Source organism: Lampris incognitus, chromosome 20 (genome assembly GCF_029633865.1).
Source record: "Lampris incognitus isolate fLamInc1 chromosome 20, fLamInc1.hap2, whole genome shotgun sequence".
Classification (NCBI taxonomy): Eukaryota; Metazoa; Chordata; class Actinopteri; order Lampriformes; family Lampridae; genus Lampris; species Lampris incognitus.
The window spans coordinates 5,470,998-5,483,497 of NC_079230.1; the positions used below are offsets into that span (position 1 = coordinate 5,470,998).

Genomic DNA, 12,500 nt, shown 5'->3' on the forward strand with positions numbered 1-12,500 from the left:
TAGAGGCGTTGCTCTTTTCCCCCCTCGTTGTGCGACTCGAGGCAGAAATTTCCGCTTCCTGCCCCGACAGACAGACAGACAACAGACAGGCAGACGGGCAGACGGACGGACGGACGGACAGACAGACGTCCTCCGGGCTGAGGCGGACGGTTCGCGGCTCGAATGTGAATCTCGTAAGTCAGCCCGACGGAACAGCGGCGGGTCGGTGTGGCGCAGACGGAGCCACGGAGCGGGGTCCCGGTGAAGACGGCAAGACTGCCCGGGCGAGGAAGACCTTCCAGTCCGGAGAGCAACCGGGACCAACCGGGACTAACCACACGAGCGGGTTTGACAATTTGCTCAATTATTTGACCCTCCAGCCCCTCCGGGATGTCGGAGCGAGGAGGAGGAGGAGGTGGTGGCGGAGGAGGAGGCGGGCCCCCGCCGCGGACCGGCGGAGTCCCCTCGCCGCACATGCAGCCCTCCAAGCCGGTGACGATCACCTCCAACCGGCCGGTGCACATGAACCTGTACGCCACCTGGGAGGTGGACCGCTCCTCGCCCAGCTGCGTGCCGAGGTAAGAGGCGCCTGCGTCGGCTGCGGGGTGTAGAAACGAGCGCTGCCGTGCGTTGTGGCGGCGCGTCGACCCGCGCACTGGTCAGCGGTTTGCGCACGTCGTGTGCGTCTTTTGTGCACCGCCGCGTGCCTGCTCGACAACCGAGTCACACAGATGGCGCGCGCACAAGCGCTCAGACGTTAACCCACACTGGCATGCGCGTGCGTGCGTGTGTGTGCGCGTGTGTGTGTGTTTCCTGTGATTGTGTTTCATTGCAGTAAGCGGACCGGTCAGTAGCCTGCGTGCAGGGGTCTGGATATAAATGTGGACAGAGAGGCAGGCGGAACGCGGTCTGTTCCGTGGCCTACCAACACGGGGATCGCCGGTTCGAATCCCCGTGTTACCTCCGGCTTGGTCGGGCGTCCCTTCGAACACAATTGGCTCGTGTCTGCGGGTGGGGAGCCGGATGTGGGTATGTGTCCAGTAGCGCCTCCTCTGGTCAATCAGGGCGCCTGTTCAGAGGGTGGGGGGGGGGGATAGCGTGAGCCTCCCACGCGCTACGTCCCCCTGGTGAAACTCCTCACTGTCAGGTGAGAAGAAGCGGCTGGCGACTCCACGTGTATGGGAGGAGGCATGTGGTAGTCTGCAGCCCTCCCCGGACCGGCAGAGGGAGGTGGAGCAGAGACCGGGACGGCTCGGGAGAGTGGGGGGGATTCAGTCTAGGAGGCTAGGTCAGTCTGTCATTAGCCCACGCCTGATAACAGGCCTCCTGCGCCTACTGGACTCCTCCAGCACCGGCTCACTGGTGAGAAGTCCCCTGACCTACTAGTAGGTTTGGTAGGCCCCTCCTAGCCCATCTATTAGGGACAGATGTGTGATGATAACTCCTATTCAGTAGTCTGACAACAGTCAGATCGGGTGGGTGACTGGCCGGATACAGTCGGGGAGAAAAGGGGGGTGTGGGGGGGCAGACAGACAGGGGGGGGTTACGTTCTCCTGACCAGCTGCTGCACCTCCGTTGGAGAAGCCCGTGTGGTGTCTCCGCATGGCGCCCCTGCAGCGCGAGGCGGTGGGGTTGATGTTGCGTTGCGGAAACCAAATGGGCCTTTCGACTAATGGTGACCTGGCGTGCAGAACCAGCTGGTTCCGAGCCCCCCGTTTACGGCGGCGAGCCATCACAGGCGCCATCGCAGGGGCTTTGTGATGTCCTTCTGGGGAGTCATGTCGCCCAGACGATGGAGACCCCGTGTCCACCTGGTGCTGTGTCCAACGCTGTGCTGGCTTTTGGGTTTGAGATGTGTCCAAACCAATGGCGGCTGGCCAGTACAGGGCACTGGGGCGCCGCCCCCTTCGAACATCAAGAGATGGAAATCTACAGGTTGAATATAATGTAGTTGTATAAAGCAAATAATGATGAAATAAAGGTGGTGTCAGCCTGTGAGCGCCTGTCAGCAGCATTAAATACTGGTTCAAATGGTGTTTAGTTGGTTCCTGTCTGAATACATCTACTTCCTGTCTGAATAGATCTACTTCCTGTCTGAATAGATCTACTTCCTTATGTAAGCCCTCGAACCTGTGGCGAGCAGGTGACCTGAGGCTGCCGTCTGATTGGTTTCTTCAGGTTTTCCAGGGGGCGCTGTTCTGTGCCGCCCCAGACACGCCCACTTTTATTGGCAGCGAATTGGTATTGTTTTCATGTTTTTTTGATCTAATGTGATTGGACAATTCTCGTGGCTGTCAATCATCCACCGTCTACCAACCCTGATCAAATCTATAGGCTGCATTGTCCTTCTTAATAACTCTGTGACTGTGTGGACACTAAAGCAGCTGTCAGGTGTGCTTCGCCCCCCCCCCCCGAAATTTTTTAGCATCAGCCGCCACTGGTCCAAACTAAGTGTGTGTGTGTGTGTGTGTGCTGCTGTAGTCCTGCACCGCCGTCCTTCTATCAGCACTTATTTGGAGCGATCAAAGGTCCGACCCGTTCTGAGCGGCGGCGCGGTCCTGCGGTTCACATCAGCTGCTTAACACAGGGCCAGACGGGTCTATCAGCACATCTACAGGCGGTTACACGGGTTGGAAACCCACCCTGACGCCGTGAACCCACCTTGGTCTGTGAAGTCGGTCGGACCTGTGTTTCGGGTGATTGAGGCTGCAGCTCTGTGCGGCCGACGTGCTGTAAACGACATGAAAATGTGTTTGTTTTCCCCCCAAGAAGACGAATCGAACTTGTGGTGTCGTGCTCTAAACGTGACCCCAGTTTCGGGTGCTGATGCTTGTTCCCCCCCCGTGGCGGCCGGCGGCGGCGGAGGGAGGGCGGAGGGTAAAGCGTGGTCAGTACATCCTGTCGTGCTGCGGCGTGGAGCAGGCTCCCTCCCTCCCCCCCCTCCCTCCCTCCCTGGCCCCACGTCATGTGTTGTACAGGGAACCGTGCATGTGAGGTTTACTGAGAGCGGTTAGCGAGGAAGAGCGTGGTGGCGGCGGCGGCGGTGAAGGACAGACCGCCATGCTCATCCCGGCCTCACACGCTGACATGTTAACACCGCCCGCCCCGCCTCCTGAAGAGCTTTGGGGTTCACTGGGTTGGAAGGAGCGCCCCGGGGTCTGTTTTGCTCCATATTATTTCAGCAAAGTGTGTGTGTGTGTGTGTGTGTGTGTGTGTGTGTGTGTGTGTGTGTGTGTAAATGATGCACAGTCAAATCAGTATTTTGGAACTCCTGCATGTGAATCAAACATACATTGGAGCTTGTGTTATGTACACACACACAGACACACACACACAGACACACACATTTCCTTGCACCTCTCCCACAGTTTCAGGCGTGTCTGCCGTGTTTGTGATACGAGTGATACTCACGGGTGACTTGTGGAGGTTCTGGTCATTGGGGCTCCTGCGTTCAGTCAAGCTCCATCGTCCATTTCACACCTCCCGTTGTGCTGCGGCAGCGGCGGTGCTGGGGCCATGGAGAGAGAGACGGGCAGGAGAGAGAGACGGACAGGAGAGAGAGACGGACAGGAGAGAGAGACAGGAGAGAGAGACGGACAGGAGAGAGAGAGAGAGAGAGACGGGAGAGAGAGAGAGAGAGAGACGGGAGAGAGAGAGACGGACAGGAGAGAGAGAGAGAGACAGGAGAGAGAGACGGACAGGAGAGAGAGAGAGAGAGAGAGAGAGAGAGAGAGAGAGAGAGAGAGAGAGAGAGAGAGAGAGAGAGAGAGACAGGAGAGAGAGACGGACAGGAGAGAGAGACAGACAGGAGAGAGAGAGAGAGAGAGAGACAGGAGAGAGATACAGACAGGAGAGAGATACGGACAGGAGAGAGAGAGAGAGACAGGAGAGAGAGACAGACAGGAGAGAGAGAGACAGACAGGAGAGGGAGACAGACAGGAGAGAGAGACAGACAGGAGAGAGAGAGACAGGAGAGAGACAGACAGACAGACAGACAGACAGACAGACAGACAGACAGGAGAGAGAAACGGACAGGAGAGAGAGAGAGACAGGAGAGAGAGAGAGACAGACAGGAGAGAGAGAGACAGGAGAGAGAGACAGACAGGAGAGAGAGAGACAGGAGAGAGAGACGGACAGGAGAGGGAGACAGACAGGAGAGAGAGACGGACAGGAGAGAGACAGAGACAGGAGAGAGAGAGAGAGAGAGAGAGACAGACAGACAGACAGACAGACAGACAGACAGACAGACAGACAGGAGAGAGAGACGGACAGGAGAGAGAGAGAGACAGGAGAGAGAGAGAGAGACAGACAGGAGAGAGAGACGGACAGGAGAGAGAGACGGACAGGAGAGAGACAGACAGGAGAGAGAGAGAGAGAGAGAGAGTGTGTCTCTGTCATCTACATGTAAATGGGATTTCTCAAAAGCTGCAGGCGGCGGTGAGCTGAACAGACTCACAGCGGGACTATCAGCCGGTTTACCGAGTGACTCAACCTGCCGCATGATGCCGACTACATCCACTGAGTGAGCGCCTCCATGTGGACGATGTGACTGTGTTATGAGGAGGACTTGCGCCGCGTTCATAAGACAGCGACACGGCAGTACATGTTGATGAATGATCATTAGGAACGTGGGTATGATGGCCGAGCAGGTTCGTGTCACTGAAGCAGTGGAGCGAGCTCAGAAGACGGTCTCGCTGTCCTGCAACGCAGCCTGGCAGACCGGCGAATGACAACCTTTAAGATTACCACAACCACAGTCCCACAACATGAAGTCTCACATCACCATATAGCTCGTCTCATCTCGTCTCGTCTCGGGGTGGGGTCGCGGTGGCAGCAAGCTAAGTAGGCCACTCCAGACGTCCCTCTCCCCAGCAACGCCCTCCAGCTCCCCCTGGAGGATCCCAAGACGTTCCCAGGCCAGATCGGACATGTAGTCTCTCCAGCGAGTTCTGGGTCTACCCCGGGGTCTCCTCCCCGTTGGACGTGCTCTGAAATCTTCCAAAGGAAGGCGCCCAAGAGGCATCCTGATCAGATGCCCAAACCACCTCAACTGGCTCCTTTCCATGCGGAGGAGCAGCGGCTCTACTCTGAGCTCCCTCCGGATGTCCGAGCTCCTCAGCCGAATCACCATTTATATATATGTTATATCCACACACTGAGCGGACCCGATCTTCAGTCTTCTAAAAGTAGAGATCCATACAGTTGCAACATAAGTTTATGAACGATAAAAACTACCAAATCAGCGGGGAAATACTGACCCCATAACTCCTTTCCAAATGGCTGCCAGGAGCCTAAAAAGGGACTTGTGCGTGCAGCCGCACTTCATTTCCATAAATCCTCTTTTCGACGTTCATAATGTATTGGAGTTTTAAGCGGGGTCTTTGGTAAAGCACGTTGCTGTAATACGTTTGTCCAATTGAGAAAAGTGTTTTTTTTGGGGGGGGGGGGTGAAGAACACGTACGCACACTGAGAAATAAATAAAGCTCCCAAATACTTCATGTAAATACACTGGTCACACAGGCCTCTGTTTGAGATCCTTCCTCAACATTTCAGTCCCAGTCCAGACCTCAAGGCCCTTCTATCCTGCAGATTTCCATTGTAACCCTGCATATGCAGGCCTGCTTGCGCTTAATCAACCAATCGGCTCTTAATTGTCAGATTTGGCACACCCACGTTAATTAAGTGCTATAATGTGACGGGTTGTTCAGGTATCAGCAGGTCTGCGTATGCGGGGTGACAGTGAGGATCGGCAGGGCATCGAGGCCTTGAGAACCTAGCGATCAGTCAATGCAGTTGCGTTTGCATTGACGTCTATGGGATTGTAACGGGGTTCCCACTCGCCCGGGAAAACCTGGACATGCAAGGAATAGTTTTTCCTGCCCTGGAAATATTGCTGAGGTCATAGAAAATTGTCAAGCTGGGTTGTAAAGTTGTACTTTTACCCCCGAGAGGGCGTATTTTTACTGGGGTTTTTAGCTAGGTGTCTATGTCTGTGTGACGAGATGTGACATCGGTGTGAGAAATTGGGGTGCTGGGGCGTCCGGGTGGCGTGACGGTCTATTCCGTTGCCTACCAACACGGGGATCACCGGTTCAAATCCCCGTGCTACCTGTGGCTTGGTTGGGCATCCCTACAGACACAATTGGCCATGTCTGCAGGTGAGAAGCCAGATGTGGGTATGTGTCCTGGTCGCTGCACTAGCGCCTCCTCTGGTTGGCCGGGGCGCCTGTTCAGGGGGGAGGGGGAACTGGGGAGAATAGCGTATTCTTCTCACGTGCTACGTCCCCCTGGTGAAACTCCTCACTGTCAGGTGAAAAGAAGCGGCTGGTGACACCACATGTATGTGTCCTGGTCGCTGCACTAGCGCCTCCTCTGGTCGGCCGGGGCGCCTGTTCAGGGGGACCTAGGGGGAATAGCGTGATCCTCCCACGCGCTACGTCCCCCTGGTGAAACTCCTCACTGTCAGGTGAAAAGAAGCGGCTGGTGACACCACATGTATGTGTCCTGGTCGCTGCACTAGCGCCTCCTCTGGTCAGCCGGGGCGCCTTTTCAGGGGGAACTGGGGGGAATAGCGTGATCCTCCCACGCGCTACGTCCCCCTGGTGAAACTCCTCACTGTCAGGTGAAAAGAAGCGGCTGGTGACACCACATGTATGTGTCCTGGTCGCTGCACTAGCGCCTCCTCTGGTCAGCCGGGGCGCCTTTTCAGGGGGAACTGGGGGGAATAGCGTGATCCTCCCACGCGCTACGTCCCCCTGGTGAAACTCCTCACTGTCAGGTGAAAAGAAGCGGCTGGCGACACCACATGTATGTGTCCTGGTCGCTGCACTAGCGCCTCCTCTGGTCGGCCGGGGCCCCTGTTCAGGGGGAACTGGGGGGAATAGCGTGATCCTCCCACGCACTACGTCCCCCTGGTGAAACTCCTCACTGTCAGGTGAAAAGAAGCGGCTGGCGACTCCACATGTATGGGAGGAGGCATGTGGTTGTCTGCAGCCCTCCCCGGATCGGCAGAGGGGGTGGAGCAGCGACCGGGAAGGCTCGGAAGAGTGGGGTAATTGGCCAAGTACAATTGGGAAGGGGGGGGGGTCCACAAAAAAAAGAAATGTGGGTCCTATAGTCCATTTAGAGACTGTGGAGTCTTCAGCTGATAGTTAATACTGAATAATAGGATCTTCTGTCTCGGATATCTGAGCCAAATGTCCTCGATAGTCACGGAGAAGGATTCCTAAAAACGAGCGGGAACCCTGTTAGATAAGTATTTACAGGGAGTATTTACAAGCTTTATATTTCAACGTGCTAATTTCCTCTTTTGTTCTTCTTTTTGCCTTTTTTGTTATGTCCTGCACCAGAACCTCGCGGGTTGGATGTGGGCTCTGATAGCTTTTACTTCTTCTGGGGGGGTTTTAGGGTGATCTGTAGTCTTGAGGAACTGTTGGTGGTGGTGTTGTTGTTGTTGTTGTGAGAACAGCATCGAACTTCCTCCGGGTGGAGGTGTTGTTGGTGTCGGTGGTGTTTTTGTAACCTCTTCCTGTCTGCCCACAATGCCGTTTGCTGTTGTGTTTGTGCCAAGCATCGCTTCTTCTTTTCACTTCCTGATATGGAGCACAGAGACGAGCTAGAAGGTTGAATTTACACTCGTCTGCCCAGCCCGGGAACCTGAGCTGGAGGTTGAACAAGCACCAAGTATCTGTCTGCTGGACGTGTTTGTTGCTGTTTTGTTCTTTTGAAACGGTCCGCAGGGCAGAGAAGAAGAAGAAAAGACACGAGTGTTTGAAGAGGAAACAGTGAATTCCTCTGAGGCCGGCGTCGGGAAACTTGATTAAAGTATTATGAGGGGAACTTTGGGCCCAACTCCAGCTTTTCCCTCCCATGACAGCAACTTCATATATCAGTAGTAGTCTAGGAGCAGGTTAGACTCTGGTTATGTTGGGTTACGTTCAGGTAGTTTGGGTTGTGTTTGTGTTAGGTTCAGGTTGTGTTAAGGTTATGTTAAGGTTAGGTTCAGGTTGTATTTAAGTTATGTTCAGGTTGTGTTCAGGTTGTGTTTGGGTTAGGTTCAGGTTGTGTTTGGGTTAGATTCAGGTTATGTTTGTGTTATGTTTGGGTTAGGTTTGGGTCCAGTTTAGGTCATGGTTTGGTTAGGTTCAGGTTATGTTTGGGTTGTGTTTGGGTTAGATTCAGGTTATGTTTGTGTTATGTTTGGGTTAGGTTTGGGTCCAGTTTAGGTCATGGTTTGGTTAGGTTCAGGTTAGGTTTGGGTCCAGTTTAGGTCATGGTTTGGTTAGGTTCAGGTTATGTTTGGGTTGTGTTTGGGTTAGATTCAGGTTATGTTTATGGTATGTGTGGGTTGTGTTTGGGTTAGGTTTAGGTTATGTTGGACAGGGCTAGGCGATATGGACGAAATCAAATATCGTGGTATTTTTGACTGAATACCTCAATATCAACATTCTGATGATATTGTGGAGATGATATTGTGGGGATGATATTGTGGAGAAGATATTGTGGGGATGATATTGTGGGGATGATCTTGTGGAGATGATCTTGTGGGGATGATATTGTGGAGATGATCTTGTGGGGATGATATTGTGGAGATGATATTGTGGGGATGATATTGTGGGGATGATCTTGTGGAGATGATATTGTGGAGATGATATTGTGGAGATGATATTGTGGGGATGATATTGTGGAGATGATCTTGTGGAGATGATATTGTGGAGATGATATTGTGGAGATGATATTGTGGGGATGATATTGTGGGGATGATATTGTGGGGATGACTACTGGTGCTCTCACAAAATACTGACACAATGACATTTTGATAAACACTCATTAGTCATGTGGGTATGATGTTTAAACAGGTAGAGACAACTAATATAACAGAACAGTCCGGTAAGTTCTGAAACTTGCATCTCTTGACAGTAGTGCAGCATTTAAAACCAGGAACAGACAGCAGTTATGTCCTATCATTTTGCTACGAAATCCCAAATCCCAGATGACATCTAGTCTTATATCACAATATCTAAGTACTGTCGGTGTGTTGCCCATCCTGGATGCTGGGGCTAATGGATCTGCACGCCCATCAGCTCTCAGGGAAAATGACAGCAGCATTCATTCTTGGAGACGGCGAGGATTGCTCATAAGTCATGAGACAATGGTGTTTAGACTCTAATGAGTCGTCATACAAGATCTTCATCGGTGTACGATTACTCATGTTTATCAGTAACGTGTCATTTTAGATTCTCCGTGTAGGAAAGGAAAGCTTCCAGAGCCCTCCATGTGCCTTCATGACAGGACCGTTACCGCTGGGTGGTATGTGAGGTACTAACGTGGTAATTATAGGGGTTCTTATATGATATCCAGCTGAGGGTCATCACGTTGAACTGAAATGTAAAGTATAATATCGAATCAAAACTAGTTTTCAAATAATACTCCCTCAAATATTTCACACCTCATTTTGTGAAAATGTGTAATATAATATATATATATATTAAAATTCGATATGATTAGTAATAATTTAATGAATAAATAATAAGTTAATATTATTATGTATAATAATATTTCAAATATTTGAAATTTTTATATTTATATATATATAATATAATATAATATAATGAAGCCCTGTGATGGCCTGGCGGCCTGTCCGGGGGGTCTCCCCGCCTGCCGCCCGGTGACTGCTGGGACGGGCTCCAGCATCCCGCGACCCTGACAGCAGGATAAGCGGTTCGGATAATGGATGGGGTGGATGGACGTTGTTATCATTCATTTAGATGACAAAATTGTGTATTGCGATATGATGAAATCTGAACTCCACCCTGATAAATGACCATCGAAAGATGATTAATGCTGCATCGCTGCGATCCTACCGTGCCCGTCGGGGCTCAGCGTTGCACAAAGTTTTGTGTTGCGGTTTTGGTTTTGCGTCACAACTGGCTGTTGAGAGAAATGTGCAGGGCATGTTGTGTGAAGTTGGCTGTGTGTTGCTGACACTGAAGGTGTGGCTAGCTGGGTAGAGCAGGGCCGTACAGCTGGAGTGGGTTGACGGCTGCCTGCAGACCGGCTCAGCCCTGAGGTCTGCTGGGTTCGCTTCCCTTCTCCCGGAGACGCCATAACGGTGCCGTGTGTGATGACGTGATGTCTTCTCGTGCAGCCGTCGCACAACATGAGCTCGGCCCGCTGTGAACCGTGTCTCTCGAGTCACACGCGTCTTCTGTGTCCTCCGCCTTCGATCCGCCGTTCACCGCTTTTTATGACGGAGGATAAATCGTTTAAATGGCTCCCGACCGGCTCATTCAGCACCATGTACAGTAGGATTCCTGCCGCCCCGGCCGGCTCTGTACGACCGTATGCAGCGTCGCACACGCACACACACACTCTCACTCTCACTCTCTCACTCCCGCTCTGACTCTCTCACTCACTCTCTCTCTCACTCTCTGTCTCACTCTCTCTCTCACTCTCTGTCTCTCTCTTATTTGTTCAACTCTCTCACTCTGTCTCTCACTCTCTGTCTCTTATTTGTTCCCACTCTCTCACTCTCTGTCACTCTGTCATTCTCTCTCTCTCACTCTCTCTCACCCTCTCTCTCACTGTCTCACGCTCACTCTCTGTCACTCTCTCACTCTCTCTCGCTCACTCATGCTCACTCTGTCACTCTCTCTCACTCTCTCACTCTCTGTCACTCTCTCTCTGTCACTCTCTCTCTGTCACTCTCTGTCACTCTCTCTGTCACTCTCTCACTCTGTCACTCTCTCTGTCACTCTCTCACTCTGTCACTCTCTCACTCACACTCTCTCTCTCTCACTCTGTCTCACTCTCTCTCTCACTCCCTCTCTCTCTCTCTGTCTCACCCACTCTCTCTCACTCTCTTGTCTCTCTCTTATTTGTTCAACTCTCTCACTCTGTCATTCTCTCACTCTCTGTCACTCTGTCAATCTCACTCTCTCCCTCTCTCTATCTGTCTCTCACCCTCTCACCCTCACTCTGTCTCTTATTTGTTCAACTCTCTCACTCTCTGTCACTCTGTCATTCTCTCACTCTCACTCACCCTCTCTCTCACTATCTCACGCTCACTCTCTGTCACTCTCGGCCACTCTCTCACTCTCTGTCACTCTGTCATTCTCTCTCTCACTCACTCACTCACTCGCTCTCTCTCTCTCTCTCTCTCTCTGTCACTCTCTCTCACTCTCTCTCTCTCTCTCTCTCTCTCTCTCTCTCTCTCTCTCTCTCTCTCTCTCTCTCTCTCTCTCTCTCTCTCTGTCACTCTCTCCCTGTCACTCTCTCACTCTCTGTCTCTCTCTTATTTGTTTGACTCTCAACTCTACTGCAGGTAGAGTTGAACAGGTAGCGTTCATGTAGTGTCTTATGATTTGATGTCTAAATGTGGTCAAATCTACTAGATATATATAGATATAGATATTATATATCTATATCTATATATATAGATATAGATATCTATATATAGAGAGATATAGATATATTATATAAAATAAATCTCCAAACCCTACAGCACAGCTGCTGCCTCCTATGGGTCATTTGCAGTAGTGTTTGTTGTCACAAAAAGCAAAGCGTGAATGAAGGTTTATTGATTAGCCCCCAGCTTATTGTGGCGGTAGGAAAAAACAGTCATGTCAGGGCTGGTCTGTGCACGTGCATCCACCGCATGTGGTGTCCGTCCTTCCTCTGTAATGATTTGTCTTGGTTTCTAAAAGTAAGTCTCCGTGGTCATATTTCATATGGATATTTGATATTTGAGTGTTTTGTTCCTGTTCTGGTTATTATTATATTATTATTATTGTTATGGTTATTATTATTATATTATTATTATAATATTATTATTGTTATTGTTATTATTATTCTACCGTGGTGTTGTTTTGCTGTGAGTTCCTCACCTGAAACTGTCTGAATGCTGCTGAGTTCAGCAAGTCTGTGTAACACATAACAAACGCTCAGACACGGCTGTGCACGTTGTCTGCTTTTGCCAGATTGAAAGACCCTCATCACAGGACTGCTGGCCTTGCTGGTTTTGCTGGTCTTGCTAGTGTTGCTAGTCTTGTAGGTGTTGTTGGTCTTGTTGTTGTTGGTCAGTAAATCAGCTCTGTGAAGACATCATGGCTGTTCCCAGTCGGTAAATCAGCTCTGTGATGACGTCATGGCTGTTCCCAGTCAGTAAATCCTCTCTGTGATGACATCATGGCTGTTCCCAGTCAGTAAATCAGCTCTGTGATGACATCATGGCTGTTCCCAGTCAGTAAATCAGCTCTTCGATGACATCATGGCTGTTCCCAGTCAGTAAATCCGCTCTGTGATGACATCATGGCTTTTCCCAGTCAGTAAATCAGCTCTGTGATGACATCATGGCTGCTCCCAGTCGGTAAATCCGCTCTGTGATGACATCATGGCTGTTCCCAGTCGGTAAATCAGCTCTGTGATGACATCATGGCTGTTCCCGGCCGGTAAATCTGCTCTGTGATGACATCATGGCTGTTCCCAGTCGGTAAATCGGCTCTGTGATGACATCATGGCT

The 12,500-nt window shown here is 51.2% G+C and overlaps 1 protein-coding gene across 1 annotated transcript in view; it reads right to left on the reverse strand.

The window, feature by feature from the left end:
- Nucleotides 1-1,724, reverse strand: part of LOC130130965 (calpain-1 catalytic subunit-like) — a 17,869-nt gene extending 16,145 nt beyond the window's left edge. The window contains exons 1-2 of the mRNA XM_056300829.1: nt 1,538-1,724; nt 128-634 (exon numbers count right to left, since the gene is read on the reverse strand). Coding sequence (XP_056156804.1) covers nt 128-634; nt 1,538-1,724 — 694 coding nt within the window. The remainder of the gene's footprint in view (nt 1-127; nt 635-1,537) is intronic.
- Nucleotides 1,725-12,500: the final 10,776 nt, after the last annotated feature.